Source organism: Labrus mixtus, chromosome 14 (genome assembly GCF_963584025.1).
Source record: "Labrus mixtus chromosome 14, fLabMix1.1, whole genome shotgun sequence".
Lineage (NCBI taxonomy): Eukaryota > Metazoa > Chordata > Actinopteri > Labriformes > Labridae > Labrus > Labrus mixtus.
Genome location: NC_083625.1, coordinates 2,739,740 through 2,754,163, shown reverse-complemented (window position 1 = coordinate 2,754,163; position 14,424 = coordinate 2,739,740). Strand labels below are relative to the sequence as shown.

At 41.2% G+C, this 14,424-nt stretch overlaps 1 protein-coding gene across 1 annotated transcript in view; it reads right to left on the bottom strand.

The window, feature by feature from the left end:
• rad51d (RAD51 paralog D) overlaps positions 1-14,424 on the bottom strand; it is a 21,715-nt gene extending 7,291 nt beyond the window's left edge. Inside the window, exons 1-3 of the mRNA XM_061056163.1 lie at positions 14,286-14,424; positions 13,956-14,017; positions 8,523-8,641 (exon numbers count right to left, since the gene is read on the bottom strand). Coding sequence (XP_060912146.1) covers positions 8,523-8,641; positions 13,956-14,017; positions 14,286-14,367 — 263 coding nt within the window. The 5' untranslated portion in view covers positions 14,368-14,424. The remainder of the gene's footprint in view (positions 1-8,522; positions 8,642-13,955; positions 14,018-14,285) is intronic.

Below are 14,424 nucleotides of genomic sequence, written 5' to 3'. Positions count from 1 at the left end.
AAGATCCTGCACACCACTTTTGCTCGGCGTCACCAAATTATTAGAAAACATCACAACGTCTCAGTCCCTCTGAACCTTAGTGAAGTACTTGACTTTTTTTCTAATATTTGAAGTCCTTTAAAGTCTTTATATGTGATTTTTCACACTTAAATATAATATAAATCAAGTATATCCTCTGAAAATAACTCTGTGAGTCATGACTGTCTACAATGGGTGTAACACCTGAGTCCCACTGTCTGTGATGTTTTCAGAGTTTTCAGAGTCCTATCTTCACTTTGTTTACATCGCCCGGACGGCCGGCTGACTCCTCCCCTCGTGTATAAAAGTTGTTTAATTGAGGGACTAGAGAAAAGAAGAATAACATACTGTACTCACTGCTTAACTGTGTTTCTAGATCACGCTCATTTCAGGTAAATTTACATGCAGTGTGAAGATACGAGCATAATAAAGATCGCTAGCATTAGCATGCTAACACAACAATGCAGCGCGAGTTGTTTTGGTTTCATGCTGGTGCTCAAGGGCGACATCTGCTGGATCAAGAAATCGCATATAAAGCCTTTAATAAGGTTCAGAGTTGTAAACATTAGTCCCAGAATAGAAGAGATGCTTTGTACCAGATTTAGCTAACTAGCTTATTTCCATGTGTAGTCCCCGAGCGGATGATGACCAGGGACACACTTCATAAGAGAGAAGAAGAAACATCGGCAGGTTCTTCATCCAGCTGCCGTCAGAGGACTTAAGAGGAACATATCGTTTGAACGGATTAAGATGATCTGGTCAGTCTAACGTTCAAAAGAATCCTCTGAATGTGTTCTCTCTTTAACTCCACTGACCGGTCACTTCCTGTTAAATCCTCCACTTTGTATTACTTCCTGTCTTCAGGTGTGATACACGGAGGACGCTTCAGAAACTCTTCTAAACGACATCATCTGCAAGTCTGTCTTAAGAAGAACCCCGGAGAGCCCGGAGCTACAGCAGGAACACTCAGAGACGATTCTGAAACTATCTTTACCCGCAGGGATGAGCCGAGTGAAGGGCGGTCTGTTCTTCACATTTTCCAACCTTGTCAGTCTTGTCATGGCTTCTTTGTAGCTGCGTAGGTAAATCTTCCCCTGAACTCGTACCTTTACACACCCCGGGCTGTTTATACAAGACCTCCTGCACCTCTTTTATGTGTTCTCGCTCGCTCGCTGTAGGAGACTCGGACAGTAAATCAGCAGAGGTCTTTTAATTTTCTGCTGAAGCGAGTGGAACAGAAACAGCACTGAAGTGTGGATCACGTTCAGAGTCAAAGGTCGTGGTTAAAAGTTTTTTAGAGCAGGCTGTCAGCGGTCAATCAAACTACCTTAACCTCACCGCGCCTACACGACTTCATCCTGCAAACAATAGTTCAGTCGAGCTGGTGTCAGGTTAGTTTACGGCCAGCTCTGCACCACTTCATGTGGAAATACAACCGGGATAAGACGGGACCAGAGGGAGGGCAAATACCAAACATCGAGAACAAGGACGCTTGTTTTCAGACGAGGTTGGTTTTAAAAACTGTTTGTTCCCAAGAAGGATCCTTAAAGTGGTTTATGAGAGCACCAACCACTGCGCCACCAGCGCCCCAAGTTTTAATAAATAAAAAAAATGATTTGGAAGTTGTTTTTAGCTGTCCTAACACTTAAGTTCCTCTCTTTTAGTTGTTCCACAGAGCAGGACAAAAACCTTTGGCGATGCTGCTTTCAGCTGTTACGCTCCGAGACTGTCGAACGACCTTCCTGAGGGTCTGAGAGGAGCCGGGAATATTGAGATTTTTAAATGCAGTCTTAAAACTCATTTATTCAGTCTGGCTTTTATATCAATTCAAATCTTAACATTATTGTATTGTCTTTTTTATCCTACTCCAATTTTAAATATTCTTCTCCTATGTATTAATTTTAATATCTTATTGCTTTCATGTGTCGTATTAAATTTTAGATTTCTTTTTCTTTTTCTTTTTTTATTTCTTATTCTATTGGTGTGCATTAGTCTCTCAATGATTTTATAAACTACTTTTTAATCAATAACTTTTCTGCACTCTTGTAAAGCACTTTGAACTGCAATTGAATTTGTCTGAAAGGTGCTATATAAATAAAGTTTGATTGATTGATTGATTAATTTATGTTAAAAAAATCCATATCAAAACACTTTTTTTCTCAGGAGGAGGTTAGCCAGACTCAATATAGAATAATAAAACATAACATGATATTCTTCTCTATCTATAGATATATTATTGACTGCTCTCATTTAAATTTTTTTTTTTTTTTTTTTTAGTCCATTGTTGTTGGGCTGAGCTTCATCTTGGAATCCAACCTAAATATGTTTTGAGTTCTGTCCCGAATATGTCCAAAGCACAAAGTACCAGAAAGCGTCAGCTGCTGATCTGCCGTCACATGTGACAGAATACAAAGTTACGCTGTCACTGCTGTTTTTCCTTCAGCACGGGAATGTTTTGATTTGTCCGCGTTGGCGCTCGAGCCAAACGATCTGTGAAGTTTATGTAATCTCATCATCTCCGCCTGCACGTGTTGATGATGGATGTGACAGCGCTGCCGTTAAATCTACATAGCCAAGGTCCCCACAGCTCGATGGGGACGCATCACTGGGAGCCTGTGGTTGGTTGATGGTGGTTTTTTTTTAATCAGCCACAGCTTGATGGAGAAGAGTAGAATGGGTCGGGATGGACTTGCATGGATTACTCCTGACAGTTGGGGCAGCGAGTGTTGATGAAACATCAGGTTGTGCTCCTGGAAGGGCTCCGAGGGGGTGAAGTGATTGTCCTTGAAAAAGGCCCAGATTCTGAATTTCCCCATGGGCTGCGCTCATCAGTGAGATCAGAGTATCGTGCTGTCCTTGGAAGTGAAGGTCTTCATCTGAGTGTATGATTGGAGTGGAAGCCACAAAGAGGCTCACATTTTCTTATTGAGTCTTCTGAAGATCCAATTTTCCATTTCCGGCTTTGTTTAGTTTCTCACAGACATAGCGATCATAATGACGATAAAAATATGATTTATCTGCAAGAGTTTGTTCGGTTGGAGTTAAGAAAGCAAAGCACAGCTTGTCAGAGACTTAGGATAAAAATCTGAGTCTGAACATTTAGTGACAGTACTTTAGTTGTCTGCAGGGATTACATCGCTGCCTGTGTCACAGCTGCAGGCCGAGCTGATCTACTGACTCAGCATCTTTTTTTTTAATACTTTTATTGCAATACATTAACGTTTACGATCATTCTACTTACACATATTTGCAACATTTTTTTCACATACATAGGAAACAATACATATAAATAGATGCAGATTCAAAATGCATATAACAGAGGCAGCATCCAGAGCGAGCTTTGTGCCTCCTTTTTACAAAGATATAGATAGTCAGGTTAAGCTTACTGTTTAAGAAATAAAAAAAAGAAGTAGAAAACGATTAAATGAAAGAAAAAAAATATATGTATATAAAAAAATAAGTGTGCGTCATTTCCTGCAGATCAAAGATTGTATGCGTGTTTGCACATAACCAAGATCTGTCTATATCAGGTTTTTTAATAGTTGATTATTATATTTATTTATAATGGTTATTCATACATTACTTCATTAATTGACTCAGCATCTTTTGCACCTTCTATCCATGTAGACCCTAAATGTGTAAAAATAAGACCAAGGTTTTAAAAATAGCTGAGTCAGCCTTCAACAGGGTGCTAGTTCTCGTGTCAGCTGCAGCTTAAATGTAGCGTTGGATGTCGGCTGCTACAGACGCTGAACTCCAAGGCTGAGCTGGTCATGAGGGGCGGCTCTGATGGAGGACTAAAGCTCTCCCATTTTTCAACGAGAGGTGATCACTTCTTCACACCCACACATTTCTAAACATGAGCCCATGCATGTCATTATAATATCAGTGTGCCATTATACTGTCAACTGTTGATGTGGGCTACATGATACAGCCGCTGATGACAGCTATAAAGCCTCCTCATCATCAGCTCTGTTTGTGAGACAAAGCAGCGCTGCAGAAAGAAATCTGATGAGCTTTGTTTACCTTCTGAAGCCTCCTCTTCCTGTTGGTCTTTGTGCATTTTGTTTGGTACTCTCATCAGCTAGATTCATAAATGATATTCCTTTTTCTGTTTCCTTCTTTAGCTTTAAATGTTTTGTGTTGCCAAAGACTGTTTTCTCATCATTTAGCTAAAAACATGATCAGTGCATGTTAGAATATGAAATAATGGACTTAACCAGATAGAGAATTAGTTATAGTAGAGCTCGTGTGGAAGTACTCAAGATCGGTGTTGGTCTCGAGACCACTTTTTGAAGGTCTCGTCTCTGAATTGAAAGCATTTTTACTCGACCTTGTCTCGGTCTCAGACTGGGCGGCATCCAGATTTTAAATCAAGACCACCACTGACAGGTAGTTTTTTTCCACATCATTTCTGTGATTAGAAGGAAAACGTCTCTTTCTGAAACAGGGTATAACTTTAAAGTATTTGTAGTTTGATTTTTATCCCCCGGTTACGGCTGCAACCTTCCTGGTGTTGCGGTCTAAATGAGTGACACGCCCCCTGAATGCAAGAAGATTTTTCAGTGATCTTTATGGTCTTGGTCTTGACTCGATCCAGCCCTGCCTTGGTCTTGGTCTTGTCTCGGTCTCTGAGCACTCTGGACTCTGGTACGTCTTGGTCTTGGTTATTTTGATCTTGACTACAACACTACATTTACTTTTTATTGGACCATGTACAATATTAAAAACATAAATGTTGCCATTTCATGCATTGCACCAGAGTTAGCCTCGGGCTAATTCTCATCTGCAGTCCCTCGACTTTTCTTTGATTTCTGATTAAATCTCAAACATTTCAAAAATCAGAAAAACAGACTCTCTGAAGCTCGAGCAGTCTTTTCATCCTTCTCTGATTTCTGATTCACAGTGGACAAATCAAACAGCTTGAAGCAGAGAGGGTAAAGCTGAAATGCTTTCACTGAGATGTTCTGTTTATTATTTGGCCGGCGCTCTCCCTGAAGAATTACTTAGTTTTGTGTTATTTGTTAATAAATCTTGTGGATTGAGAATTCGTTTAAATTGTGGATCGACGTTGGAAGTGAGGAAGGAGAGGGTCGCTTTTTGTCATTGTCATGCTTTTTTATTTGTTTTTGTGAAGCCGAAGACATTTTCCACATCGCGGACAAAAATAACATTCTGTTCTATTAACTGAAGTGTTTTTACGTTTTGGGCCAAATCTCTAAAATCAAAGAAGAGATGCACCTTTAAGAAAAAGCTAAAGACCCAGCTCTTTCATGAATACCTACTAACTTAATGATGATGGTCTCCATATTATTGATGATGATGATGGTAATGACGATGGTTTTTGTTTGATAACGACGACTTATAAGATGGTTTCTATACTGATTAGAGCTCTCAAGAACTGCCCTCAATGTTGTGCTTTGTCTCTGGTCACTTCCTGTCAGCACCAGTGTGTCCAATCAGACTCAAAGTTGATCGTTTGCTCTTACTGACATTGTTCCCTTTTCTCTAGATCCTTGCTTACTTTCTGATGTACGTCGCTTTGGATAAAAGCGTCTGCTAAGTGAATTGTACAATTGTAGAGATTTGATACAAAACAAGCGAAAACTTACAAACTCACTTCTAACACTGAATCAACACCAACTCTCAAAATGTCTCAGTAACCACAGCAGGCTTCAGGAGGCTCGGACTGACAGCCTGGACGTGTTTTAGTTTGGATACCTAACAATGAGTGCAGCGTTCAGTCTGTGCATGAACCACACATCATACTGAGTGTGCAAAAAAAAAATTGACAGCCTGAACATTCAGCAGTTCACCTTTTCACCAGTAGAGCGCAGCCAATATACACAAATCAAACACAGCCTTTTCCCCGCACGGCTGAATCAGTTTCATATCACTAATCCAGAGCACTAACTAATTTATGAAACCCCACTTAAGATGAGCCACGGAGACAAAAAACACCTGTGATGATTTATTATTCTGTACTGTGCTATAAATTACAGCATGCTGGCTCAGAGCACAGATTTGTCCAGAGCAGCATGCAGCCCTCACTTTAGAGCCTTTTCTTTTCACACTGCGGATATTTAACTTCAACACTTTGCACTCTAACTACAGACTGATGACAGCACTCGTCTCTGTGCACGCTGCACACGATGGGTCTCATGTCTCCCGTTTGGCAGGTGGATGGAAGCAACGCTGTAACGCAACGCCATGCTGGGAGCAGAGGGGATTTTAGGTTTCTCTCAAGTCATTAAATGTTTTCGAGCACTTTGGCGAGAGAGAGAGAGAGAGAGAGAGTATTTTGGTGGAAAGTGGTCAGGCTGGAGGCCAAGTTAAGGCAGCTGATATATCAGGAGGCACTTTAGCCCGATGGAACAACAACAAGCGCAGAAGAATTCAGCTTTTTGCTGTCGCACACGGGCCATTTCTAAAAAGGACGCCGTGTTTTTTTTTTTTGCTCTGCTGTATTTATAACCACAGCTCCCGTACTGCCAGATGCATATTCTGCCCACACGGGTCAATGCAAACTTGATTATGACTGACTGAGAAGATTTTTTAGTTTGATAGAAGTGGATCAATGCGGAGAGGAATCTGGTTGCAAAACATCTTTGGTAATGCACAAAAGTATCGATCGAACACGCGTTCTGTGTCGTCATTGTGTGCCGCTCTGCTGAGGAGCAAAGAATGAAGAAAAGAAACGACTTTTAAAGCATCTGTTGCTCTTGTGATGGTGGATTGAGAGCCTTTTTTTATCTGATGATCCTCTCCTTTGACCTTCAAATCTCAGTCTATACCCCTAAGATGGGGGCGGAGACTAACAGTATAATACAGATCATGATAAAGGATTTACTACAGAGGGTCTGGATGTGATGTCATCCACTGAGCTGCAGAGAGCAGCGTCAGCGTTCTGACTGATTGCTGCTAAAACACAAACAACACTTCTGAAATGGGAAAGAGCTGATTGGTCTACTCAAAGCATCGGGAGGAAAAATCAGACCCGACTAAAGTCAGCGTCTTCAGTGTCATAAAGCACGGCTCTCTTTTTACTCCTTTTATTTTTGGGGGCTTTTGGCTTCATGTAGACAGTAGAGTGGATAGAGGAGGACATCAGGGGTCGGACTTGAACCTGGGGCGGCCCACTTGGAGGATCACGGTGAAGCTAACCGTGTCAGGACCAGGTACTGTTCAGATTCAAATCGAGAAGCGCAGTCCTTTCATGGATTATAATCTGATGATTTTCTCGGCCGGCAGTTTAGATCAGCAAAACTAAAATGTATAGAAACGCTTGGAATCCTTACTCTACTTTAAGGAAGTCACAGGACGAAGCCACACAGTTTCACTGGACAAAAAAAAAGCACACATGACACACTGGAACAAATCTCTAATCAGACCTGGATCAACGTGTCATTAGCGGTGCGGTTAGATGGTGGCTAACAGCGTATTGTAATTTGTGTTGATGCTCATGTTCTTCCAACAGCTAACGTGTCACACTGCGGCCGTATTTTAAAAAAGGTTTGGAAGCATAAGCATGGATATTTGGAAAACTGTGGATGTCATTTAAATTCTCCTGACTTCACAAAACAGCTTTTTTACCGCCCTTCTCTGAGAATGTGTTTTTATGTGTCTCCATTATTCACGAGTCCTCTTCACGATGACGAATCAGAAATTCCAGATATATCCAGAAGAATCACATCACTACATACTGTATGCATCGAGGTTAGAGATAAACGAGAGGAAACAACAGTACGTACCCAGCTTTAAAATCAGGTCACATAAAAATGTCAGTAAACTTGGCTTCTGGTGAATTGTGAGTGAGTTCAGGTGAATTGTAGGGATCTCAGTACAGCCCACATGTCTCATATTTAGGCAGATATATTTGTCTGTTTAGTGCAGTTTTTGTCATTTCCTGACCTGAACTCGCCATGTTGTCAGCTAGGCAATATATTGTGATTTCTGAGTCCTAATTTACAAAAGATGGGTATGACGAACAAACCACTGCATGCATTAAGTCTGAATAATATAGTTGACTTATTATATCAAATTGAGCAGAGAGATCTTGATTAATGTTTATCACAGGCTATGTAACGTTCAACATCGTGTGTTTACTTTTGGTACAACCTAAGACAAAAATAGCTTTACATATATCAGAGGAAAACTAATTATTTGCATGTAAATTTAGAATTTTAGAGTATCAGGAACCAAAATATCAGCTACAAACTAGAGAGACTTCTCCTAGCAAACACATCAAGGACCTTATTGACATACAGCGGGCAGCAACAATGGACTAAACCTCTGTAGACTAAAAGAGGCATCAGCAGAAAATCACCTTTGCTTCTAAAATAAACATGCGGAGCTGCTGTCCTCAGGAATACATATTTGATTTTTTTTGGAGGTGAACCTTCCTCTCAGCTCCTGTGGCTCTGAGCCCTCCGTCAAATCCCCTCGGAGCCTGGAAGACAAAGCGGTGTGCTCTGCTGCTGCTGTGTGTGCACGATTGTCTTTACCTGGGATTTCCAGTGGAGAGGATGGCTGTTGAGCTCAATAGTTCTTCATACAGATCAGCTCCTGACACCGGGAACGCTGTGTGCTGGGCCAACAGCACTCGACGGATGGCAAACAGAGCCTGAAATACAAAAAAAAGATTGCAGCATATGATGTACGCACATTTGCAGCATGGATCCACAACAACAACACGTGTACCTCGGGCGATGCGGCCAGATTTGATCGTTTTCTGCCCAATTGAGCCTTCGTGCAAAGTAAAAATGTTGGCTTGTTTTAATGCGAGTCGGAGGATTTGCCAAAATGACAGCCATGTTCACACTGTCTGCTACAGCTATGGCTTCCTGTATGTACTGATGATTTGATTCCTGAAGCTGGAGAAGCATAAACAGAGCAAGCAGGTTACTCACATACGTCAACAACAGCTATCCTTAATCTTCTTTGATGAGGTGGCTGCACTTAAACATTGGGACTCTACTTTCTACCTACCACTAATTGTTTTTTTTTCCCTCCTATTAACATTTTGTCTTCATGCCTATGAAACCCTTGAAGTCTAAAGCAGGAAGAAAAAAAGCTAAATTCTCACAGTTTACAAATCTGTGTGTATAATCAGTGCCCATAGATTTACAAAAAGCTGGGCAAGGTTTTTGTGTAACCTCTGCGCACAAATTTGTAAACTTTGTAAACTGTGGGCACGGTTTGGTATAAACCACAAGCACAGATTTGTAAACTGGGAACAGATTGTAAATCAGATTGTAAATCTGTGGATTAGCTAACTGTGGGCACGGTTTCCTATAAATCGTGGGCACAAATTTGTAAACTGGGAACAGAGCGCAAATCTGTGCGTACAGATCGCAAATCTGTGCGTATAGATCACAAATCTGTGCGTACAGATCACAAATCTGTGCGTATAGATCGCAAATCTGTACGTACAGATCGCAAATCTGTCGGTAGAGATTACAAATCTGTGCGTACAGATTGCGAATCCATGGGCACAGAATTTTTTAATTGTGTAAACAGATTTACAAATGATTTACATAAACACTTTTGCTGCGTCTTTTATCTGTTTGTTCTTTTTGTGTTTTCTTTAACCTTTACACACGTTTCCCACAGAACCACAGATGTCTGCAACGTTTCACACATACTCCTGTGTCGAGGAAAACAACGCACACTAACTGTTGACCGCATGCTTGTGTTTTCCTTTGACTCATTACTTCCTCTGTCTTACTGTTCTACATCACTGTGCTGTTCTAATCATAAAATATAAGTAAGAGTTAGAAACAAACAAAAGCTGCTTCCAGGTTCCCAAAGCCAAGGTGGCATCCATTTTTATTTTCAGCTCCAAACTTCGCACTTTATGTGTTTCGAAATTTTAATTGCAAACATGTGCACTCACCGGTGCACACTTGCATATTAATTGTCAGATTCGATGCCCCAATTAAAAAGAAGCAGTGTTGCTGCAGAGCACAGACACACAAACCCTCCTTCTGTTTACACTTTACAAAGGTAGAACGTGAACATTTGACAAGAAGCAACCATTCAGTTCATTATGATGGAGTCCATATAATCATTATCCCCAAGGCAGTATTGATCTCTACAGAATAACATCCCATCTCTCATAAACTGGGTTGTCATGATACCAGAATTTTAAACTGGGATATACTTCTAAGACTCAAACGATATCGATACCTGCTTTGATGCCATGGTAACAAAAACATACAAGTCTGAAGCCCCCAATACTGGGTAACTCCTGCACACTACCTACATTGCACATATACAAAGGCCACAAATATGTACTGAAATTGTGCAGTTTAGGCATTTTAACCTCTTCTGCTGTCTGCCTGTTTGTGAGAGACATCAACGTAATGTTTGCATCTTTCTGAGACGCCAAAAGGACGGGAGGATTTGCCGACCTGAGGACTTGAATTTAGATAAAAAATATGACTGGATATCTCAAGTTTGTTTAAAGCTTTGGTGCTTATCCATCATCTTCAGAGGTTATATCGTTTCAAATCACGTGTTAACACAAACTATTAAACATTTTGCTACCCTTGCCCATAACCACTACAAAACCAGAGCATCCTTCTCGTCTGAGGGAGAAAAGTACACATAACCAGGGGCGTGTCCAGACGGGTGACACCCCAAAATCCTTGAGTATTATTGGCTATTTGCCTTGCCAGAGGTGGGACTTATGTTGAAATCCACTAATCAAGCTGTGTTGCAACAGGAAGCTCATAGGATGTTAGTTTGCAACTTTTTAAAATACTATAATTTGTGAATTTTGAGGTACTGTTTTGAGTCCCTGAAGAATTAAGATTGAAGTTGTACATGCTGTTATTATCCTGTTTTACTTATAAGTCAAATGTTCTTCATTCATGTGTGTGCAAACAAACTTCCGGCCACCCCTGCACAAGTCAGTGTGCCTACCCAGTCCAAAAAGTCTGGACACGCCCCTGAACATAACAATCTGACATCTTTCCATCGGCAAAAATATCAAAAACCTGAAGACAGTTTCCACACAGTTTGCTGGACAGTCTTTGTCTCAACAAGGCTTCTTCTCCCGATCGCTTCTTTGAACTGCATGAAAACTGCTCTGCTGCAAATGAATCAGAACTTCTACACAAAACAACAACCTTCTTGCTTCTTTACTTATAATTGGGAAACGTACAAAAAAAAAGCTCTAAGCTAATGAGAACAGTATCTTCTAGGCCTTCTAGGATTTTCACCGACTAATCTATCACAGTGCATTCTGGGAGACTTTGAAGCAGAACTATGCCACATGAAAATGAAACATGAACACTCAAAAAAATAAAAGCCTAGCTCAAATTCTGTTTCCCAGTATTAATCATTCTGAGATTTATTCTTGGTATCCGTCTAATAAAGTCAGAGATTCAGAGTATTTCCATATGGATATGTAACTCGTCGACCTCTGTAACATTAAAATATGTTTGATGACTCATCCTGCGCTGGAGGGTGAATTCATTAATGCATCCAGTCAAATGTAATATGGGGCATCCAGCGAAGACTTCCCATTACACTGCATTTGACCGTTTGTGGGTCATAGTGGTTATCAGAGCGTGATCATGTAGAGGTGTGTGTTTGGATCTTTAAAAACCCCCCAAAAAAATTATGTCTTTTCCTTCCTGGCCCAAAAATGGAATACTTTAAACTCCAGCTGAAACAATTAACGGATCAGTTGAAAGACAATTCAAATTGTATTTGAAAAAAGAGCAGGTAAAAGACCTTAACCCAAAGAGAGAGAGAGAGAGAGAGAGAGAGCGAGAGCGAGAGCGAGAGCGAGAGAGAGAGAGAGAGAGAGCGAGAGAGAGAGAGAGAGAGAGCGAGAGAGAGAGAGCGAGAGCAAGAGAGAGAGAGCGAGAGAGAGAGAGAGAGCGGTCTGAACTGCATATATACTGTACATTGGCAATATTTCACAACCAATATGTTGCCAATGTATTTGTGCAATTTAGACATTGTGCAGGAGTTTTCCAGCTATTTTTGGTAATTAAAAAACAAGAAGTTACCCAATAGTCAGTGCCTTGAACTTCTACAATTCTACAATTCATTGATCAGATGCTTTTATCCAAAGCGATGAACATCAGAGAGTAAGAACAACACAAGCAAGGATCTAAAGAGGAGGAAGCAACGTCAGGAAGTTCAAACAAACAGCTTTAAATATGATTGGACACACAGATGCTGACAGGAAGTGACCAGAGGAATTGACAGGAAGTGACCAGAGGCAGAGCACCACATCGACAGCTGTTCTTCAGAGTTCTAATCAGCACAAAAACCCTCCACGTCATCATCATCATCATCATCATTAAGGTTGTAGGTGTTCATAAGGTCTTTAGCTTTCTCTTAAAGGTGCAGAGGGACTCTGCAGGTCGAATGGAGTTTGGTAGTTCATTCCACCACCGGGGGGCGACAGAGGAGAAGAGTCTAGTTAGAGACTTAGGACCCTGTTGTGAAGATTAGACTTCTGTTTTTGTTGCCATGGTATCGAAACAGGTGTTGACATTGTTTGATTTTTACTATAACTGATTGAAAGTTTAAAATTCTGGTAGTGTTACGACTCTACACAGCCTGAATCAGAGCTGAGCATTATCGTAGTCTGCACTATAATATGTTTACAATGCATTATAATGTTTGAGAGATGTATATACTGCTATTTTAAAAAGTTTTTAAGTCATGCTGCATAATGTTTAAACAATTCACATAGAAAAGGTCGACTTTCATATCAGGTGTCTGTATTTGATTTTTCTTTTAACAAATCAGCGTGGCTCTTCAAACACAGAACTTTAAGTGACCTTCTTCAGTGTCACTGAGGGGGGAAAAATATAACACTTTCCGGCCCTGCGTCACCCCATGAGAAGATTCCCGTTTGATCAAATAAGTATCTGAATGTCTATGGAGGTTTGAGTTTCTTTCTTCGAGCGAAGTTTGAAGAGTATTTGATGTCACAACACTACAGTGGGACAACATCCCGCTGGATCAACAGTGACATCAGTTTGTGCATCAAAACACAGCGTCCACGGCCCAGCTGGGGGTGTGACGCTTTATATGAAATCTGAGAGGGGGGGGATACTAAATGATAAAGAGTCCAGCTGTCTGTGGAAAAAAAAACATTTTCAGCTGTTTATCAGGCTCCCACTCGGATGAGTCTCTTCTTTGTGGCAGAGACGATTCCCTGACAGAGTTCATGTCAAAGAGAAGGTAATTTATTTTCGGCTATGTGAGGCAAATCTGTTGGGTCTCAATTAGCGGAAGCGTCGGTGCCCCAATTTGGGACGGGAGCTCATCAGATGGGTGTGCTTTTAAATAAAAAATCTTGCTTTGTGCAGTTTTAATTGAACCCCTCTGCAGCAGGCTGCCTGTCAGATACGCGTGTCAGTGCAGATGGCCTAGCGTTGACCTCCTGGCTGCTGTAATGTGTGTGTGTGCTCAACAGAGGTTCAGATCAACAGCAGGAGACCGATGGACCAGAGGGAGCCTGGTTATCAGCTCAGGGGATGCCTGCTGGACAGGCTGGACAGGAAGTGTAGATCAGACTGAACCTGCTGCAGGCAGCGATGGACGGAGGAGCAACTTAATGATCTCAGGGAGGAGAAATACACTTCCTCTTATGTGGTGGGATGTCTCTAACTATTCAAACTTAACGCAGCCTCATGAAGGTTAAGGAGGTGAGGATAAATGACATATATATTATATAGAATATTGTGATAAAAGTATAGCGGTATATTCCTGTTTTTCTAAAGTGTCTTGTATTTTAAGGATTTTTTTTTAATCCCCAGGAGTTACAAACGTATCTTCTAGAACAGGCTTGATGTCGATCCAACGTGGCGGACATCCAGGGTGCTTAACTCCCTGACCTGCAGCAGACTTCAGACTCCTTCACCTGAGTGAATGAGTCACATATTTAATTAATGATATAAATTTACCTTGTAGGACACGGAGCATCTCTGAGCCAGTTCTTCAATGTCAGATGAGACCAGATCCTCAACTGCAAAAAGAAAAGATATAATGTTTGTCAACTAATGATTACAGACACACACACACACACACACACACACACACACACACACAGACACACACACACAGACACACACACACACACACACACAGACACACACACAGACACACACACACACACACAGACACAGACACACACAGACACACACACACTCTCACACACACACACACACACACACACACACACACACACACACACACACACACACACACACACACACACACACACACACACACACCTGTTTTAATGTCAGCAGCTCGCAGGTCGCGGATTAAACCGTCATCCAGTCCAGGACACATCCCCTCTCTCAGGACCACCATCGTCTCACATTGTTCATTTATAAAACTGATGTTAGGGGGAATTAAAGTTGTAAAGCT